Raw genomic sequence first — 21,458 nt, 5'->3', positions numbered from 1 at the left:
AGAAGTTACGTATTGCTTTCGTACTCATCCAACTCAGCCCGGTTCTGGATCAACCATTGATATATTTACAGGTAATTGCACTCAGAACTTAAACAACGTTTATCAATCGTCTGTGGTGGAATCAGTAATCACGATTTCATTTGCATTGATTACAAATTGCTTCCTAAACCTTTTGCTGATGTTTACTGGACACGTGATTATCAAAAATAGATCAACTCTCTTCTTGGCAGATTTGCGCTGTAGATTTTGATGCTGTACTCAACTATGCAGAGATTAATGTGAAATTAACTCGTTGATAATTGTCCCATGTTACCTTTGATGAAAAAACCAAACTCAAGTCAAATTGTCCTACTGATTTCAGAATCGATTGGATCTTAAAATTTAACAAATATTTTTGGGATATTATAAGCGTAGGCAATACTTTACCAGGAAATAAACCTAATCACTATTTATTAAACGGTTTTAGTCTCTATTATCATTAAACAACAACTTATTTTTTCAGTGGGACAAATTGACTGTTTGAGATTTTTCATCAAAGGTAACATGGGACAATTATGCGTAGAACGGCAGTAAATGCTTCAATGATCTATTTTTCGCCATAGGGCACTGCAGGACTGCTTTGTCTCATTTTCGCTGCAAAGAAATCTGAAAACAACAAGGCCAGTAAACGTCAAGTTTCATGAAGAACGAAAGAGAAAGATTCTTCCGTGCAGCCTGATAAGCATGCCCTGCTCAGGAAAAAAAGGTCACAAGATCCAAGCACTCCTGGATCAACACTCATCCATCGATTGATTAAAAATCGGTCCAAAGCTTATGAATGTTGGAAACACGATAGAGAGAGTCAGAGTAAATGGAGAAATTTCACTTGTCTTCGCAACTTAACAAATCGAGAGGTCAAACGTACGAAACGAGAATATTTCTCCTCCCAACTAAGCGCTGACCTTCCTGCTAAGCAACTTTGGAAAAACATTATGATTAGGCTTAAAACAAACAAATAATAATGGGTGGAGGGATGTTAATGCAGATACCCTCAACTCATTCTTTGTTGCTCACTCACACACCACTTAGCTTCAATCAAAATGATGATGTTGGAACACATCCGAATTTCATTTAGGTGTGTTACAAATAATGAAATACTCTCTGAGTTCGCCCTGATTCTTGTGGAGCTCCAGCTGCTTAATTCTCCTCAAGGCATTGATAATTAGTCTGGGACCGGTGGTTGTCTGTTCTCACAGCAACCGGTCTCGTAGCAACTCCGATACGTTTAGTAGTGCGTTCCAGTATTTCCCGGGCGCATGTTTCTTCTGTTTCTTGACGAGCTGTTTTAGCAGTGAGGATGCGAATGATATCATCGTTCTTGTGGAGACGAATCTCGATTCAAGATGACGTCAGTACAATTATTTGGTGAAAACTGCGGTCACCGAAATGATCGTGACTCAACCATAGCCACAAGAAATCAGGAGGTGGCACCCAATAGCAGTCAATCGAAAACTTCTCTCATCGCCACTGTGTCGCGGAAGATCTCGAGCTTGTTCTGGCCCGGGTCTGAGTTGCAGATTCGCTTTTTTATTTGGTGATATTCCGCCAGAACTGCGTTCAAATTATGAGTTCATTCAACATTTCGCTGACACTATCAGTAAGTTCGATTGCGCATGTGACGGTGATTCGATTATAGTGGTGATTTCAATCAACAAACCTCGTGGAAGCAAATTGAAGAACTGTGTTGATGTTGAACCCAGTAGTGTGGTTTGGCGAGCGCCTGCTTACTAGACAGCATGGCTGGTTGAATTTTCAGTACTGCCGAGTAATGAATCCCTGGAGCAATGTTCTAGATTTGGTGTTCACCAACGCCGATTCTTGCGTTGTAACGAAGTGCTGTCGCTTTGGTGAAGGTTGATCGTCATCCTGCATTAGAAATTGCATTCTCGTTACCGATTTTGAACCCTTATTCAATCACGAAGACACTCTTCCATTGGACTTCAAGCGCATCGATTTTGCTTCGCTACATAACTTCCTAGATCATGTGGATGGACAAGAATCCTCGCTAGTGTGAGTTGACAATGCGAAAAATATTTTCCGAAGTTATCTTGAATTTCTCATCGAACGTTCCAAAAAGCGTTTACCTGCGAAGCCACCCTGGGGAACGAGACTACGTTCGCTAAAACGCGAGAAAAATGCATGCCAGCGTCACTACGCAGACTACGAACCACTTCAAAGCGCCGCTTTCAAGCTGCAGTGATGCATACAAATCGCTCAACAACATCTTTACATGCAGTATGTTGACAGAATGCAAAGAAGCCTGTCGACATCCTAAACGATTCTGGAACTTCGAGTCTAAGCGTAAACAGAACGAGGGTGTGCCTGCATAGTATCCCTTGTCGGCGAAATAGCAACAACTGCTTCGGAAAATGTGAACTATTCGCAAAGCATTTTCGAGCGTCTATAATACTGATTGTGCAACAGCTGATGATGCAACACTAGCTGCCTCAAATGTACCCGAAAATCTGTGTTACATTGGTATTCCACTCGTGACTGGAGATAATTTGAGTTGCTGCAAAGAAGATGAAATCGTTCTACACCAGGGCCGGATGGGATTCCCGCCATCGTATTTAAAAAGTGCATTGATGTACTTGCCATTCCGTTACGCTACATCTTCAACCTTTCGCTAAAGCAAAAAAAGTTCCCTGTGCAATGGAAAAGATCCTTTATGATCCCAATCTATAAGCATGGTGATAAAAGCGACGTTAGGAACTACAGGGGTATCACGTCACTGTGCCGGATCCAAGCTGTTTGAGATAATCATCAATAATTATCTGTTCGAACAAAGAAAACAATAATTTCAACTGATCAACACGGATTCTACCCTGGCAGGTCAGTAACAACTAATCTTCTTCACTTCACTTCAAGTTGCATCAATCACCTAGAGGATGGGAAGCAAGTTGATGCCGTTTACACCGATCTAGGCAGCCTTCGACAAAATCGACCATCGCATCTTGTTGTGCAAGTTAGCCAAACTCGGTAATCGAACGCAATGCTGGAGTGGTTGAGTCATACCTTTGCGGCAGAAGACTTTGCGTCAAGATTGGATCGCATTCCTCAACCTGGTTTTCAATTCTCGGTACCCAGAAGAATCTTGGGCCACTTCTATTTGCACATTTAACGATGTAGCTGCTCTGCTAGGCATTGGATGCAGACTTTTACGCCGACGATCCTAAGATTTATGTTGTCGTTGAATGTTCAGCTGACTGTGAACGATTGCAATTTTGCTGAATGCTTTCGTCCGTTGGTGTGAAGTTAATCGCATGACTCTCAGCATCAATAAGTGCTTCGTAATAACCTTCCATCGCTCTGCAGCCACTGTTCATATTGGCAAAATTGGAGAAACTACTATTCAGAGGGTCAGTCAAGAAAAGATTTGGGTGTCCTGCTTGATTCCAGACTTACCTTCAACGATCATCGTTCTGAAATCATCGATCGCGCAAATCGTCAGCTAGGGTTCATCCGAGGACAACAAAGATTTCACTGATATTCACTGTCTAAAACACTCTACCGTCGTTAGTCTGGTCGATTTTGGAGTCCTCATCTGTTGTGTGGTGCCCGTATCAAGCGAACTGGATTGGCAGACTGGAACGAATCCAAAAGCGATTTGTACGGATGCTCTCTGACTTTCCATGGAGGGACCGTGTCAACCTCCCACCATACACTGCCCGGTGTTGTTTGTTGAATCGAAACGCTCGAGAACGGCGGACTATTCAACAAGCTGTCACTGCTCCAAGCTGCTGAACGGTGAAATAGACTCTCGAATCTCCTCGCAAGGTTGCCTCTGAATGCTTAATAGGATACAACGTAGAAGCCTGAACGGATGCTTACCTATTTTCATCGGTCTTTATATGGCTGTTTGAACCGATGTCCTCTATAATAATCCCTTCAATGATGTAGCCTACTTGTTTGTAGCTTCGTCAGTATTTAGACAGAAAAATTATACGTTCAATGCGCGCAAACAATGTTTAAATAATGTTTAAATAGATTAAGCATTCATTAAGACTTCTGTCAGATGGATTATAAATAAAATAATAAATAATAAAATAATAAATAATAGCGAATTTATTGAAGAAAAATAGACCCCATTTTGGGTCCTTAGCTCTTCACAGCAACTCCTATCCCTACCTCCTCGTGGCGCTGGCCGGATACGAAAACTTTAGGGAAGATCAACCAACCCGGTGGGAACTATGGTCGTATGCTGAAGGTAGGGGATTTGCTCCACCCGGAGGTGCAAATCTGATCGAGCATCTGTTTCCAAAACAGAAGCTGCCGGAAGGACGAGATCCCGGTCAAGCTTCTCAAAACGGAAATGAGCAGCTGCATCATTCAATCCACCACAATAACCAGACAATATGGGAGGAAGAAGAACTGACTGCCGGTTGGTTGGATGGACTCATATCCCCATTTTATAAGAAAGGGCATAGACTAGAGTGTGCCAATTACAGAGGGATCACCCTTCTGAACTCGGCGTACAAAATGCTGTCGCGTATTCTGTTTAACAGACTGAGACCGCTTGAGGAGCCCTTCGTCGGCGAATACCAGATCAACGACGGATCAGATGTTTAGCCTGCGGATGATCCTTGATAAATTCCGGGAGTACAACTTGCAGACTCACCATCTGTTCATTGATTTCAAAGCAGCGTACGATTCAGTGAAGAGAAATGAGCTGTGGCAGATAATACCCGAACATAGTTTTCCCACTCAAAGGCGCTGGCGGAGATCTGGGAGGAGATCTGGCGTGAAGAGGAATGGCACTATCATCACACGGTCGCATATGCTCCTGGGCTGTGCGGATTACATTGACCTTATTGGAATCGATCGCAGAGCAGTAGTGTCCCACTGAAGAGTGAGACGGCGAGGATAGGCTTAACCATTAGCTCTACCAAGACAAAGTACATGGTGACAGGTAAAAATAGAGGAAGACCTAGTGGTGTTGGTGCTGAGGTAGTGCTTGATAGGGATGTGTTTGAAGTTGTTGAAGAATTTGTTTACCTTGAAACGCTTGTGACATGTGACGATGACGTTTCCCGTGAAGTGAAAAGACGTATTGCTGCTGCGAATAGGGCCTTTTACGGATTACGTAAGCAACTTAGGTCCCGCAACATGCAGACGGAAAAGACGTTATGACGTGGACATGACGTTAAAAGAGGCGGACCGGAGAGCTTTCGGGGTTTTCGAGCGAACAGTGCTGCGTACAATACTCGAAGGGAAAATAGAAAATGGTGTGTGGTGCATACGCATGAATAATGAGCTGTATCAAGTATACAAAGAAAATATTGTGAATCGTATAACATACGGAAGACTTCAGTGGGCTGGTCACTTAGTGCGAATGTCGGAAGAAAGAATAGCGAAAACAATATTCAACAGAGAACCAGATAGGGGGCCACGAACACGCTGGCTGCACGCGGTGGAATCGGACCTGGGGACCCTGAACGTTCGGGGAAACTGGAGGAACATCGCCCAAGACCGACGATTATGGAGCTCTACAATACGCCAGGCATATGTGTATCGACGCTGTAGCCAACCAGGTATCCAGGTAGGTAAGACAGCTGCGATCAGCTGACGATTTTTGTTTACCTTGATTTTTAACAATCCAAAGAAAATTGTTGATCACCAGAAGTGAGTTGCCTTCAACTTTGCTGGGGTTTGAATTTTGCGGTCAAACTGTCAATGTCAATGTGCGAGCATGATTGTTTTCTCCACAACACACCAGACCAGCTATCACAGCAACATTTTTCGCTTTCCCAGATAGGACGTTCTTTCATTACAACACAACACAGGTCATTTTGTTCACGATAACACTTGAAAACCTATATTTCGAACCGTTACTCAACCTGCTGGAACGTTCCCCTTTATAAAGCGCGAGAATTTGGGCTGGGGTACTTACTTTTAATAAGATTCGCTTATGATTCATTTCGAATGAAACTTAAAGAAGACCCCAGTGGGAGGACTTCGGGATCTTCTTCCGAGTCCCATTCGGACACATTGCTTTCCTCACTACTGTTGACTAATTACTGTGTCTTTGATCTACTACTCACCGGAGAGTGGCTTAGGCGGCTTCCTTGGCCAGACGTTCGGCTTTCTCGACCACTTCCTCAATTGGGCCAACCATGTAGAAGGCGACCTCGGGCAGGTGATCCAACTCACCGTTCAAGATTTTGGTGAATCCCTTGATGGTTTCCTCTAGAGGGACCAGCTTGCCGGCGTGACCGGTGAAGACTTCAGCAACCTGGAAGGGCTGCGACAGGAAACGCTGGATTTTTCGGGCACGGGCGACGGTGAGCTTGTCTTCTTCAGACAATTCATCCATACCCAGGATAGCAATGATATCCTGGAGGGACTTGTAGTCCTGCAGGATCTTCTGGACACCACGGGCGATGTTGTAGTGCTCGGCACCAATGATGTTGGGGTCCATGATACGGGAGGTGGAATCGAGGGGATCCACCGCAGGGTAGATACCCAGCTCGGCGATGGCACGCGACAACACAGTGGTGGCGTCCAAGTGAGCGAAGGTGGTGGCCGGAGCAGGATCAGTCAAATCGTCAGCTGGCACGTAGATGGCCTGCACCGAAGTGATGGAACCCTTCTTGGTGGTGGTGATACGCTCCTGCATGCTACCCATATCGGTGGCCAGTGTTGGCTGATAACCGACAGCGGACGGGATACGACCCAGCAGGGCAGATACCTCAGAACCGGCCTGGGTGAAACGGAAAATGTTGTCAATGAAGAGCAGCACATCCTGTCCTTCTTGATCGCGGAAGTACTCAGCAACGGTTAGACCGGTCAGGGCGACACGAGCACGGGCGCCGGGGGGTTCGTTCATCTGGCCGTACACCAGGGCGACCTAATGGGAGAAGGGATGGTAATGAAATTTTATGTCTTGGGTATTTAATAAGTTTCATAAGACAAAAACTTTTTTCATGTCCATATTGAATGAAAATTTATTTCATTCCTTTATAGGTTCAACAGCCTATCATCAACCAACGACACATTTTGGATGAATAAAAGTTTGTTAAGGAAGCAATGCATAATCTAAAATTAATGTGGACCAACATTTGAAAAGGGTTTATATTTTCTTAAACTTAAAAACAATTCGGTTCACAAAAATATATTTATCATTATTAAATATATTTAATTATAACCAGTCATTGTTATTGTCAGCGTTTGTTTTATTGAATTAAATAACCATTGAATTACATGAAGATGTCGTTCCACGGTGCATAATTTGAAAAAGCTTGTTTATTCATTGCTGTTGTCTACCCATTATAACATGTATATGAACTTACTATAGTTTACGTTTAAAATTCAAAATTCAAAATAGAGCTTCTGGTGTAGCTTTCGTATAGTGGTTGTTGCGATAGTTTTAGGTTTTAATATCTCTTGTTAGATTTTTTTCAAAATTGTAAATAGCCCAAAAAACTAAATCGACTTGAGCCACTCGAAATTTTATCCCAATTAGCTGAAAATTTGACAGGAGGCTGATTTTAGCATAAGATTCTGGGCTGACCGGTTGAATTTTTGATACTTTTTGAAAACATGGAGAGGTCTACTGTATCTTCTTCTTCTTCTTCTTCTTATTGGCATTACATCCTCACACTGGGACAGAGCCGCCTCACAGCTTAGTGTTCATTAAGCACTTCACAGTTATTAACTGCGAGGTTTCTAAGCCAAGTTACCATTTTTGCATTCGTATATCATGAGGCTAACACGATGATACTTTTATGCCCAGGGAAGTCGAGACAATTTCCAATCCGAAAATTACCTAGACCGGCACCGGGAATCGAACCCAGCCACCCTCAGCATGGTCTTGCTTTGTAGCCGCGCGTCTTACCGCACGGCTAAGGAGGGCCCTACTGTATATAAACTATATAGTTTAAAAAGTCTCAAAATGGATAAATCAAGTGCCAATAAGTTCCAAAAATGTTGTGCAAATATTGGAAATCCAAATGAATTATTGGCAGTGGCTGATTTGCTACTCGCCGCTTTCACTTCCAGGCGCTATCGTATATGTGCAAATAGCCAGCGTAAGTTAACCGCAAGAAATTTGTATGGCGAAAGACATCTAACGCGGGTTTTTTCAAAATTAGGAACTTTTCATGAAAAACTATTTGGTACCGGTTATGTAGGAAGGTGTCCGCTACTACGCCTACCAAATATTTTTTCGATGAAGGTGCTTAATTTGAGAAATCGAACCTTAGATGCCTTTCGCCATACTGATTTCAGAAAGTTAACTCCTAGTGTGCCGCTGTAATTACGCTCAAAGCAGACGATTCATTGCACTCGCTTCAACTGAAAGGTGTATCGGCATCAATAAATCGCCTGCTTTGAGTGTGCTTACAGCGGCACACTAGTAATTTACTTTCTGAAATCAGTATGGCGAAAAGCATCTAAGGTTCGATTTCTCAAAATAAAGCACCGTAATCAAAAGAAATATTTGGTAGGCGTAGTAGCGGACACCATCCTTCATAATCGGTACAAAATAGTTTTTCATGAAAAGTTCTAATTTTCAGAAAACCCGCGTTAGATGTCTTTTGCCATACAAATTTCTGGCGGTTGACTCATGCTGGCTATTTTGCGCATTTACCATAGCGCCTGGATGTGGCAGCGGCGGGTAGAAAATCAGTCACTGCCAATAATTCATTATTGAGAAAATAAATTCGCTGATATATACGCACCAGCAAAGCGAAGCAATGCGTATTTGTGAATGTGTGTTTTTGAATGTGCGTTTATGGAATCAAAATGTTTATCTGACAAAAAAAAATCGAGCTGCAACTTTTTTTGCTAAACCAATTTTAATCTTTACATCCATTGGTTTGTTTTCCCGGTGATCGAAGCGCTCTTTTATGTTTCAGAATTTACAGTTTAGACAAATTAACAATAGTCCACACACTTAGAATATTTTACAGTATACGATATTTTTTACCGAACTTTCAACAGCTGAACGTACGGTAATCTGTTCGGTAATTCAATCAATTACCGAACGTTCGGTACTTGAATATTTTGACGAACTGTCAAAAAATACCGTACAGTTCGGTAATCAGATTTTTGATAGTCTGTCAAAAACAACCGTACGTTCGGTGATTTCTGGCTGGCATGTACCGAACCATTTCGGTATTTTTTTGTTTTTAATCAAGAATTTTTAGATTGCAATCTTTTTGATGAAACAATACTAATTGGCAATGATATGTATATTTTTTTTATTATTTCGTGTTCGTATCAAAAAACATAAACATCATCAAGGCAGCGTGTGCAACCACCCTGCGTCTCGATACCCAAAAAAACAAAAATGCTGTCGGAAGTCCGATTTCTACCGAGTATGTAAGCATTCGCCAACATTATGTTATCAGCGCAATCAATGGTCGTGGTCACGAACGATGAGTGTCATTGCATGAGAGCGAAGTTTTCTGCAACCTGGGCATGCGAACATTGAAAGAAACGTTCTTCAAATGTGCTTTTAAAATGTGGTTGATTTCAACATACTCACTTTCTTAAAGACTTAAAGTTTTCTGAATGAAATTTTACTTTCACTTCCACTTTCACTTCTCTAGGCTTTAATTCCGGTCGCAAGACAAATTTTTCATAGCCGATCGCTAATGGGATTCTTTGATTCAGAATATGGCTGACAGTTTGACATTTGATTTCAGTTTACCGTATTACGGTAATTCACCCAACATTTTACATTTTGTTCGGTGATGTGCTTACCGTATTCAGTAATAATTTTTACCCATTTTTACCGTATGAATTGTATTTTATTCTACCGAACACGTTAAATTTATTTTGGCTTCACGGATCTTTCGGTAAAGTTTTACAAAATTACGGTAAAACAAATTATATTTACCGAAAAATTGGTAAAATGTAATGTTTACCGAAGTATTTCGTCAATATTTTTACCGAACAGCAAAATCGATTCTAAGTGTGCAGACATCAAACATCACAATTTTGTAAATCTGGTCATTTGTAATAAGAAATCTAGGAAAATATACGCCCTTTTCAAATTTGGTCCACATAATTGTTAGATTCACTCTGAAAAATCTTCACGTCATGTTTACCTGAAAACAAATGTGGTTCTCATCCACCATACTTTTCACATAAGAGTGACCTGAATGGCATGTAACCTGAACAAAACTTAGCTTAGGTGAGTTACGTGATTTATCAAGTGAATCTGACTGGATTTTCCAGTACTAATGACGTGAAGTTTGAGAGTAGTTACGTGTTTGATCAGGTGAACCTTACGTGAATTCTACGTACCGGTTACGTGAACTTTTAGTGAAAGCTACATGATATCAGGTATGCTTTGAAATATATTACAAAATTGTTTTGTTTTAAATGAATGCAAAATAAATTAGTAACTGCCAGCAGCCGTAAATAGGAAACCTCTTCGCGTTGCTGATGTGCTTGATGCGGTGAAATGCATTTGCTGCAAAATGATGTATTTAATATAAGACAAGGAATGCTGTCATTCGGCAATTGCGCTTCGGAGTTATCGCTAAAACACTGTTGGAGAACAAATCAACGAATGTCGAATGAAATTTATCAGATTTGAACAGAAATGTTGAAACTAGATTCTTTCTCAAAAATTGCTGCTATTTCCGATGTTGAACCAATCAAAAAGTAGTCCATCCTTGGACGTTAAAATCTGAAATAAAAATTTTATGCCAACGCTACCGAAAAACTGTAGTTCTAGACTTCATGTAGCTTAAACTTCTTCCAAATCACTTTTCTACGAATCTTCTAAATTTCATGAGACTTCCGTTGATATTTTTTCAATGAGTGAACTGCAGGTTCGGAAAATTCTCGCCTAGTTGCACCTAAAATATCCCTTACCTCTGCGAAGCCTAACTATGTTTAGGTCATTCATTCTTACGTGATTGTCAAGTCACTTCCACGTGAAAAGTATGGTGGATGATAATCACGTTTGTTTTCAGGTAAATCTGACGTGAAGATTGTTTACAATGCTGATTTTCCGTAAATGCGCATGCTGCAATCACACTAATACAATCTCACATAAGTTGTTTACGAGTACATACAAACAAATTCACCAAGATTTTTAGTAAAAGTTACGTGAATTTCAGGTGAGTATTACTAACGTCACGTAACAATCGTCGTTTGTTCAAGACAGTTCAGTTACGTGATTTTTCACGTGAATATGACGTGATGATTATTTAGAGTGTATGCTAAATTGCTTCCTAAGCAAATTTTAATTACGTCCAAAATGGGTCGTCGGTAGTCTGCTAAATTGGCGCTGTAGGCATAAAACACGCTGATAAATTTTCACTCAATATGGACAATAAGACAATAAGTTTTTGTTAGAAAAACTTTTTTTCCTTAAATATGTCACAGGAACATTATTCCCAGAACAGTTACAGTGAGGAAAATAGAGGTACGATTTCCAATCAAACGCCTTATGAAAATTTGCCACAAGGAATCGGTATGAATTTCAATATGTTGCCTTATGAATGATGATTTTCATTTAAAAAAAAGTAAAGTGCGGCAGGCTGGGTTCGAACCATGGACGTCGAGGTCGGGAGGCCGGCATGATGACCACACGCCCATCGACGCTTGAATACTCGAGAAGGTAACTGCGTATAAGAAGCACGTTGTTGGAATAATCGGTCGAAGATTCATAAGGCGCCAGTTATGAATTTCGATTGTCCAGTTCGCTGAGTGTAGATAATTAAATTACCTATCTGCAGAAAAAATTTCATCGATTTCTGAAATGAGTTTTTGCCTTTCTCGTACAACAAAGTTGTACCGAAAGGCTATATGATTGCTTCAAAAAAGAACTTTTGATAGAAGGCCCGGAGACCCATAGTGTTATATACCGATCGACTCAGCTCGACGAACTGAGGTGATGTCTGTATGTTTTTTTTTTTTTTTTTTTTTTACAAGGGTTAAAGGCCATCAAAAATCTGCGCGACAGACACCTCGAGCATCCACACTATGCTCGAAGGCGAACAGGGATGGGCTCCTCCCGACCTGCTAAAAATGTGCCTCCCGGATAAACCGGGTCCCTTATCTTCCTTGCCTCGATCCCCCCGGGACCACGGGATGCTGCGACTACTTCGGGGGGGGGCTGTGCTCATGCACTTCTTCTAAAATTCCGGCCCCTAGCTTAGGCTAGTTCGCCGACTGGCTGGCTAATCCACTGCTCCACTGCAACGTAGTCTCGATCTCTCGACGGTCATGCACCGATCTTCCTGACTTCCCCCGGCGTCGAGGGTGGCCACCAGTTCCGGTGAAGGAAACTTCCGCACTGATGGTGCCCCGACTACCGGCGGCTATCGCAGGGGACGCTTTCGCGCATTGCGCAGTCTTCGTCTTCGGGTTGCAGAGGTGGTCCGACAGTTCCGGTGGTGGGTGACGTCCGCACTGGCGGTGCCCTACATACCCGAAGCACTTCCTTCTTCTTTCTTCAGCAGGTTGGCAATTCGAGTGCCGAGGTCGGTCCAACGATTCCGGTTGGCAGAAGACTTCCAGTTCGCTGGCGCCCGACGACCCGAGGCCAAACACTGCTCACTGGACTCACACTGGATTTCCCCCCGAAACTACGCTTATTCGCTGGTCACTTCTCCATCTACGCTGCAGTTCTGACAGTATTTGCGTCACGACTCTGCTGACCACATTCCACGTGCCTTCTTCGTGACACATTCGCTCTGCGATGTTGTCCGCCCTTAGTGCAGGCATTCCTCTACGTACTTCCGCAAACCTTGGGCAATCGAATACCACGTGTTCTGGAGTCTCTTCGACATTCTTGCACTCTGGACATAACGGTGAATTAGTATGTCCAAACCGATGTAAGTACTTCCGGAAGCATCCGTGACCCGACAGAAACTGCGTCAGGTGAAAGTTCACTTCACCATGCTTTCTGTTCATCCACACCGACAGGTTTGGGATGAGCCGGTGGGTCCACCTCCCTTTCTCCGTACTGTCCCACTCTTGTTGCCATCTCGCCATCGATCGGATTCTCACCTCCTTCCTTACGTTTCTGGTGTCTCTTCGCTGATAACACTCGATGTCTTCCTCCAGGGTGATGCAGATGGGTTGCATCCCAGCAATAACGCATACAGCCTCTGACGATATCGTTCTATATGCGCTCGCGACTCGAATGGCCATCAGCCGGAACACACTTTTCAGCTTTTCCCGGTTCCGCTTGGTTTGCAGTGCATTACCCCAAGCAGGAACCCCATATCGCAGTATCGATGACGAGACACTAGCTAGCAGACGCCTCGTGCTGCTTCTTGGACCGCCTACGTTTGGCATGATCCTCGCTATTGCGTTCATTGCCTTCGCCGACTTTTCACAGGCGTAGTCAACGTGGCTGTTGAAATTTAGCCGATCGTCGATCATCACTCCCAAGTGCTTCAGTGATCGCTTCGAAGTAATCGCATGGCCTCCGACGACGATCTCCATCCGCTGGATCGCTTTGCAGTTGCTGACTAATAGCACCTCCGTTTTGTGGTGAGCTATCTGCAGCTTAACACCGCTCATCCAGCGCTCGATCATGGCTATCGTCTCCATCACCAACACCTCCACTTCTTCAAGAGTCTCGCCCATCACCGCTAGTGACACGTCGTCCGCAAAACCCACGATTTTCACTTTCCTGGGTAGCTGCAAAGTCAACACTCCGTCGTACATCCCGTTCCAAAGAGTTGGACCAAGTATGGAGCCCTGGGGAACACCAGCTGTAACGCGCATCGATTTATGTCCTTCGTTCGTATCGTACGTCAGAACTCTACCCTGAAAATAACTTTTCAAGATATTGCACAGATAGTTGGGGACCCGCATTCTGTGCAGCGCCGTCGCGATGGCTTCAAAGCTGGCGCTGTTGAACGCGTTCTTCACGTCTATCGTGACCACTGCGCAGTACCGATCTCCTCGTCTCTTCTGCTTGGACGCCTTCTCAGCACTCTCGAGCACTGTTCGAATGGCATCCACCGTCGAAACTGCTCTACGGAATCCGAACTGCATATTCGACAACCCGCGTTCTCCCTCTGTACATTTCGTCAGCCTATTGAGGATGATTCTCTCAAGGAGCTTCCCGAGCGTGTCTAATAGGCATATAGGCCTGTACGCGGCCGGATTGCCGGGTGACTTTCCTGGCTTAGGCAGCAACACCAGCTTCTGGATCTTCCACATTTCTGGAAAATTGCCTTCGTCCAGGCACTTTTGCAGCGCCTTCCTGAACATGTCCGGATATGCCAGGATCGCAGCTTTTAACGCAACGTTCGGTATTCCATCCGGACCCGGGGCTTTCTTCGCTTTCAGGCGTTTAGTCGCTTCCGCAAGCTCACTATTGGACACTTGTCGATCTAAGGGGTTTGCTTCTCCTTCTTCGTCGTACGGTGTTGGCGGCCACATGGTCGGCTCATGTTTCGGGAAAAGACCCTCCACAATTGCCTTCAACTTGTCCGGGCACATTTCAGCTGGCGTCGATGGGCCTTTGATCTTCGCCATCACGACCCGATACGCGTCCCCCCAGGGTTGGCGTCTGCTTCTCGGCACAGCTCCTTGTAGCAGTCTGACTTGCTGAGCTGGATAGCCCGTTTCAATGCGGTCCTAGCTTCCCGGAACACCGCTTTGCGTTCCTCTCTCTCTGGTTCCGTCCTTGCTCTCTGTGCCCGCCTCCGAGCTTTGAGGCAAGCAGCGCGTAGCGTACTGAGCCTATCGTTCCACCAGTAAGCTGGACGCCGATTACTTCTCGGTTCTAGTTTTCGTGGCATCGTAGCGTCGCAAGCCCTTACCATCATTCTTGTTAGCTCGGCCGCATCAATGATCTCAGTACTGCTGTCCGGTCGAAGTGCTTCAACGAATAGGTCTTTGTTAAAGGCTTTCGTTTTCCACCTCCGATCACTGGATATCCTTCTTCGTGTTGCACCAGGATTTCGTTGGCCAATACGGTAGCGAATCGCCTGGTGGTCGCTGTGGGTGTACTCCTCGCTAACTCTCCAGTCCATACTTGCCATCAACGAAGGACTGCAGAATGTGATGTCGATGATAGACTCCCTCCAATCCCTCCGAAACGTGCTCACCGAGCCTTCATTACACAATCGTACATCTAGCTTCGCTAGAGCTTCCTGCAGGATATATCCTCTTGTGTTGGTCACTCGACTGCCCCATTCCACGGCCCAGGCATTGAAGTCACCTCCTATGACTACCGGCCTTCGTCCGATCAGCTTATCGGTCAACAGATCCAATATCTGGCTAAACTGATCCACGGTCCACCTTGGAGGTGCATAGCAGCTGCATATGAAGACGCCGTTAATTCTGGCAATCACGAAGCCTTCGCACGAACTCTCCACCACTTCTTGAATAGGAATTTGCCCATGACTTGTATCGCAGCCAAACCCGTTCTGTCTGTCACCCAGTTACCGTTATCAGGGGAACTCGATACGGCTCTGCAATTATCGCGACATCGCACATCGTTTCTGCTGTAGACTGCCATAACAGTTGTTGTGCGGTTTCACAATGATTCAGATTAATCTGAATTATCTGCATTACTGCTGGCCTGCGATCGCCCTCTTGTAGGCTGGGCATTTGTAGCCACCCGTCTGATGGTCATTTCCGTCCTCTGAAGTGCAAAGCATACACTTCGGTCTTTGCGTGCAGTCTCTCGCAAGATGACCCGTTTCCCCACATTTCCAGCACATGTTAGATCTGTCTGGACCTTTACAAGCTCCTGCTCGGTGTCCAAAGCCCAAACACTTGAAGCATCTCTCCATAGATTTGCTCACTTCTGGGGCGGCTTTCAATGGGCATTTCGACCATCCAACCGTCAGTTTGCCTACTTCCAGTGCCTTATGAGCAGCGGTTACTGGCAGACGAATCATCGCTGTCTGTGTGCCTCCGTACGCCTTTCTAATCCGGATCGACATTTGTACCTCGCCTATATTGCACTGCGCCTGTAGTGCTACCCGCAGCTCTTCTTCCGACGTGATCTCGTCTAGGTCTCTGCACAAAATCACCATCTCTGGAGTTAAGGCTTTGACCTCCGCCTCTGAGCCCAATGATTTCGCAATGCGCTCCTGCATGTGTATGTGTGTATGTGTGTGTGTATGTGTGTGTGTATGTGTACATATTTTGTAGACACACTTCTTGGAACTTAGCATTATCCGATTTATTCGCAACAAGTTGCATTCGACAGAGAATGCGGTCTTATTGTTTGCTATTGAAAATTGGCCCTATCGGACATTGCATTTCGGAATTATTGAAAAATCATTGTTTTTTCCCAAGGGTCCTCCCTTGGAAAAAAAAATTCAAAAACGAAAAAATTGTTTTTTTTTTTCGAAAATGGTGGCAATGCATTTTAACTAATGCAAAAACATGCAAAATGATCGAAAAAATGTGATCTATTCTCCTAAAGAGCATTTTTGACCTTTCTAATGCGATTTTTTCAATATATTTTATAATGCACGAGAAAGGCATCATCACTGCTAGGTGGATAAAAGATATTTTAGTTACTAGATAAAGATTGTCGCTGTCGTCGCTGTCCGAAACATCTTTTGCTGGCGAGGATAGGGGAGCTAAATGTCAAAGAAGGAAAATCCATACGATTTGACAGGTATGTACCACACATGTTTCGGACAGCAGAACAAAGGGAACCGAAGCGACAAGCTTTATCTAGTAACTAAAATATCTTTTAGGTGGATTAATCTGGTTTTTTTTTGAAACATCGATTTTAATTTTTAAAACAATTTTTTTTTTCAGTGTAGAAATTGGTTTTTTACTTTCTGGATTTTTTCAAAAAAAAAATTCCAAACAAATTCTGGGAATTTTACGACAGTCCGCCATACAACAATATTTTTTGGGAAACCACTGAGGGAAACCACTTGTCAAACCACGATTCTGAAACATGACAAATAGGACAAAACATGTCTATTTAAAGGCATCAACATTCTTTTTTCAATCTCGGCCATCTCGTCGTATTTCAAAGACATGCATTTGTCAATGTTTGTTTGATCAACTCTCTAGCAACCAAAGATGTTATCGATCATTTCGTAGTTTGTGAATAATTCATTCAAGAAGCTGAATTTCAAAATGTGTTGTATTGTGAACTTCTAATGGTTCGTTGTTTGAATTCCATTGATAACGGAGTTATAGTTAGTTTACTTCTATAATTTTAACTCGATCGGTCATAGGGGAATAAAGTTGCGGCATATAAAAATTTACAAATTTGTCTGCCGCTATTATTACGACTACTGAAAACACGAAAATGTTATCTCAGGAATTTCTGAGAAATTTGTTCAGAAATTAAAGTTAACCCTCCTACCAATTTTTGGATAAACAAATCCGCCGTTATTTCGTGAGGAATTTTTGCAATATTTTTCGTATAATTCCAAAGGAATTTTCGTTACGAAGAAATCTCCGAAACCCCATTTCCTACTACGATTCTACAATTCTTAAATAAATTTTTACAGCTTGTAGCAGATTACTTTAAACTATCGCCCCAAAAATTAATACATAAATACATTTTAGAGAAATTCGCGCAGAAATTTCCGCGGCAATTCTTGGAGAGACGAACGCAGGAATCTCTATAAAAAATCCACAGTAATTCCGCCTTGAATTCTTTAATTAATTCCCGGAAGGTTTTCCACAAGAAGCAACAAAAAAAACTTTCTTCCTGAATACGAATTCAAATAAATTTATTTTTGTTCAAAACTAAAATTGTATTATTTATTTCCCTAATCTTTACGCAAGATTGTGTTTTAATAATTACAACAAAGTTGCATAGGTAATTTATTGTGTCAGGAGAAATTACGGCTACGGCAGTTTTGTCATATTATTGCCAAAATTATCTATAATCAATTACATGAAAAAAAAAAATTTATGAAGTTTGATTAAAATGAACAAAAAACCACAATGACAATACTAAAACAAATAATGTCAAAACCCAGGTCAAACAAAACCATCATCAAGTATTATTGGGAGAGTTATTATGCTCTAGAAAACAAACCCACAGTTAATATGCATTCACTTCAAAAGATTACCTACAAAAAACTGAGATTGAGTGTGGTTAAATATCTTATGTTGAACTTCCTTGATCTCATCTCACTGAAACAAATATTGTAAAAGGTTTGCGTGCTCTATTCAATAAATTATTAAACTATTATGAATTCAATGTTTATAATCATCACAATTTGGTTCATAGAACTTCTAGCCTATTATATAATCACGAAACACTTGCAGAGTGTGCATCCACTAAAAACAAAAGCATCTCAGTTTTAAGCACTATTAATAGGGGGTGAATTTTTAGGCAAACATTAATAAAAACAAAAATTCCACTAACCTTAGAGGTCTTATCCTTCAGCGAGATGACACCACCCTCAATCATTTCGTTGTACAAATCGTTACCCTCGCGGGTGCGCTCACCGACGCCAGCAAACACTGAATAACCACCATGGGCCTTGGCAACGTTGTTAATCAGCTCCATAATCAGTACGGTCTTGCCGACACCGGCACCACCGAACAGACCAATCTTTCCACCCTTAGCGTACGGGGCCAGCAAGTCTACCACCTTGATGCCAGTTACCAGGATCTCCTGCTCGACGCTCATGTCGATGAACTCTGGCGCTTCGGCGTGGATCGGGGCGGACAGGTTGGTTTCGATTGGGCCGCGTTCGTCAATCGGTTCCCCAATGACGTTGATGATACGGCCCAGGGTTTCGGCACCGACCGGAATCCTGATGGGTGATCCAGTGTCCAGAACGCGCTGGCCACGCACCAAACCCTCAGTACCGTCCATGGCGATAGTACGGACGGTATTCTCTCCCAGATGTTGCGCAACTTCCAGCACCAACCGGGAGCCACGTCCCTGAACTTCCAGAGCGTTCAGGATCGGAGGCAAATTATCGTCGAACTGGACATCGACGACGGCACCGATTACGGCCACCACTTTTCCTTGGGCACCAGCAGCCGCCTTAGCTGCAGCTTTTGCCGCAAAACCACGGGCCACGACCTGCTCCGCCCGGGCGGCGACGGTCATCAGCGTTTTCATCGAGGAAAACATCTCTTTTTCTGGAATCGAACTCGCACACTACCTTTCTGGATCGTCAGCCTAAAATCAGCACAAAGAATAACGAAAAATGCATTAATTTCCAACCCAAAAGCTATGCATTATCTAATATGGAGGTGATTACGCAAACCATCTTTTGCAGTCTGTCTCTCTACCCTTCCGCACATTGAACAGCACTTACCTCTATGACATTCGGTCCAAAAATGAAGGAATTTGACGTCGAAAATGTCGTTCGTCTCAAAATGTTGCTGCTGCGACGAGCGATGAAAAGAGAGTGTGAAGTTTCAAGATGTCTGCCGATTATCGACCGGCAAATTTTTGTCGACTGCGGCCAGGGTGGCCAGATTATATTTTGATAAATCGGTAGCTTGACTGTAGAAAAATCGGTAGTTATCGGTAGGCCGGAAAAAGTTTAAAACCATTAAATAAAATAGTAATTTCACATGGCGTACTTAGCCTCATGTTGAAAAATCTTATGCAACGTCTTTCAAAGTATGTAAATGAACGTACATCTTACAATTAAGAAGTTGGGAGCCATAGTTTATTGTTTATAAGTAATTTCACTATCAGGATTAAAATCGTTAGTGATTAGGTTCAGATTAATATCATTTTTTTTCCAATTTGAATCTTAAACTATAAAATAACAAAATTTGTAGATTCCCCAGCAATGTTATTTTTACATTTCAAATCTAGTTTCATATAAATAATTATTACCATCGTGCGGAGCTTCTTTTGACAAATCGGGGGCTACTTTGGACATTTTAAAACAGAATTGTAACGTAAATTGCTTTTCAAATCGCCATTATTACCATTCGGGGGTCTTGTTGATAGTTGGATGCAAACTTTCTGTTTTAAATTTGGTATTTTTTTCGCATAATTTATTCAGAAAATCCAAAATCCAAAGTAGCCCCTGAAGTCAAAAGACCGCACGACGGTACCTATGTTGCTGCTCAGAAAAATTCCACACTTGTAAAGCTGAAGAAATTATGACATATTTATACAATAATGTATTTGTAGAACATTTGAATCTTACGATTTTCGAATTTAATTGAGGTTCGAATCCGCACAAAATAGAACTTATCGATTGACAGCTTCAAATATTCGAAACTTAACATGTATAAAGATGAATCTAGAATAGCCTCTTGTGAAAGTGCATTTTTTTGTTTCCGTTTCCGAATCAATATGGCCTGACAATCTTAATGATTGCTGATAAATCCAAAGTTATTGATTGACTTCAGACCGGGCCATTTTTCAAAGGCAGCCACATATCATGGTCAGCCTCATAGCCTTGTACTATAACGACGACAGGAGACATCCGTAAAGGTGATCTAAAATATTTAGACCGAAATAGCCCTTTTCTAAATGAATATTTTATGAAACATGTTGTTCACAAAAGGTGTACTTGAAACCACCGTAGAAATAATCAGAAAAATAGTTGTATCATCACATAATCTCCATATTCTTAACAATCTAAAAGCAGTTACAGTCAAAGCTCCATGAGACGATATTAAAGGGACCATTGGCTCATGGAAATATCGAGATGTGGAATAGAGAATCCTTGGAAAGCTATTTACAGGGACCATCACAGTAATCCAGAAAATATTTCTTAATATGGCATAATTTGCCTCCATGAGTTGATATCAAGTTATAGAACATCGACTCATAGAGGTTTGACTGAACCAATAAAAAGATTTTGACTGAAAAACTAATGGATTGGAAAAAAATAGTAGACAATAAAATTCTCAAGTCCCAAATAATTTTTAATTCATAAAAGTTAGTAAAAAAAACCGAAGAAAAGCCCATGACATTGCTGCAAAATATTAAACAAAATATTTGATATTTCAAAGTAATAGATGCGGATGATCGTTAAGTTACATTTATCAAAGAAGCAGTAATATCACAAGTGACAGGAATGATAATTATTGAACACTCTGATCCTGTCCTTAATCTATTTATGTGGTTTGAAATATGAATTTGATGCAAAATGTCATAATAGAGAAGACCAAATTAAGATACAGTCGCCTCTCCACATCTCGATATTGAAGCGACCATGGAGATAGTGAGAGATCGAGGAATGGAAGGACAATTGAGATCCCAAAAATCTCGTTGCTATGAAAAACGACAACAAAACAAAAATCGTGTCCTGTTGTTGATGTGTTTGTTATTGTCCAAAGATGGTCTAGTAGCGTCTGGAAGGGGAGATTATTAAGATGTTGAATGCTCAAATATATGTAGATTGAAGGGACTGAGGAAACCATCGATATAGGGAGAGATATCGAGATATAGAACATGAAGATGTAGAGAGTCGACTGTATTGAATATTCAACCAATTTATGATTAAACTATTTTGATAGTAGTTTGCTGAGAATTAACTGAAATTTTTCGAATCGTTTATAAAAAAAGATTA

At 42.3% G+C, this 21,458-nt stretch overlaps 1 protein-coding gene across 1 annotated transcript; it reads right to left on the bottom strand.

The window, feature by feature from the left end:
• Positions 1-5,826: 5,826 nt before the first annotated feature.
• On the bottom strand, positions 5,827-19,372 carry LOC134202514 (ATP synthase subunit beta, mitochondrial). The gene is made up of 3 exons (XM_062677512.1): positions 19,233-19,372; positions 18,326-19,093; positions 5,827-6,886 (listed from the first exon to the last, which is right to left on the bottom strand). Exons 2-3 carry the CDS (start codon positions 19,043-19,045, stop codon positions 6,092-6,094), a joined length of 1,515 nt encoding a protein of 504 aa, XP_062533496.1. The 5' UTR covers positions 19,046-19,093; positions 19,233-19,372; the 3' UTR covers positions 5,827-6,091.
• Positions 19,373-21,458: the final 2,086 nt, after the last annotated feature.

The sequence above is a fragment of the Armigeres subalbatus genome, unplaced genomic scaffold (genome assembly GCF_024139115.2).
Source record: "Armigeres subalbatus isolate Guangzhou_Male unplaced genomic scaffold, GZ_Asu_2 Contig125, whole genome shotgun sequence".
Taxonomy (NCBI): domain Eukaryota; kingdom Metazoa; phylum Arthropoda; class Insecta; order Diptera; family Culicidae; genus Armigeres; species Armigeres subalbatus.
The sequence above is the reverse complement of the archived record's forward strand: the minus strand, read 5'-3'. Positions and strand labels throughout refer to the sequence as shown.

What these genes read in the sequence shown, in the direction of transcription:
- LOC134202514 (XM_062677512.1), bottom strand. Translation starts at nt 19,045, where the DNA reads ATGTTTTCCTCGATGAAAACGCTGATGACCGTCGCCGCCCGGGCGGAG. An exon ending in TGAAGGATAAGACCTCTAAG is followed by an intron (nt 6,887 to 18,325) that starts GTTAGTGGAATT and finishes TTCTCCCATTAG; the next exon opens with GTCGCCCTGGTGTACGGCCA.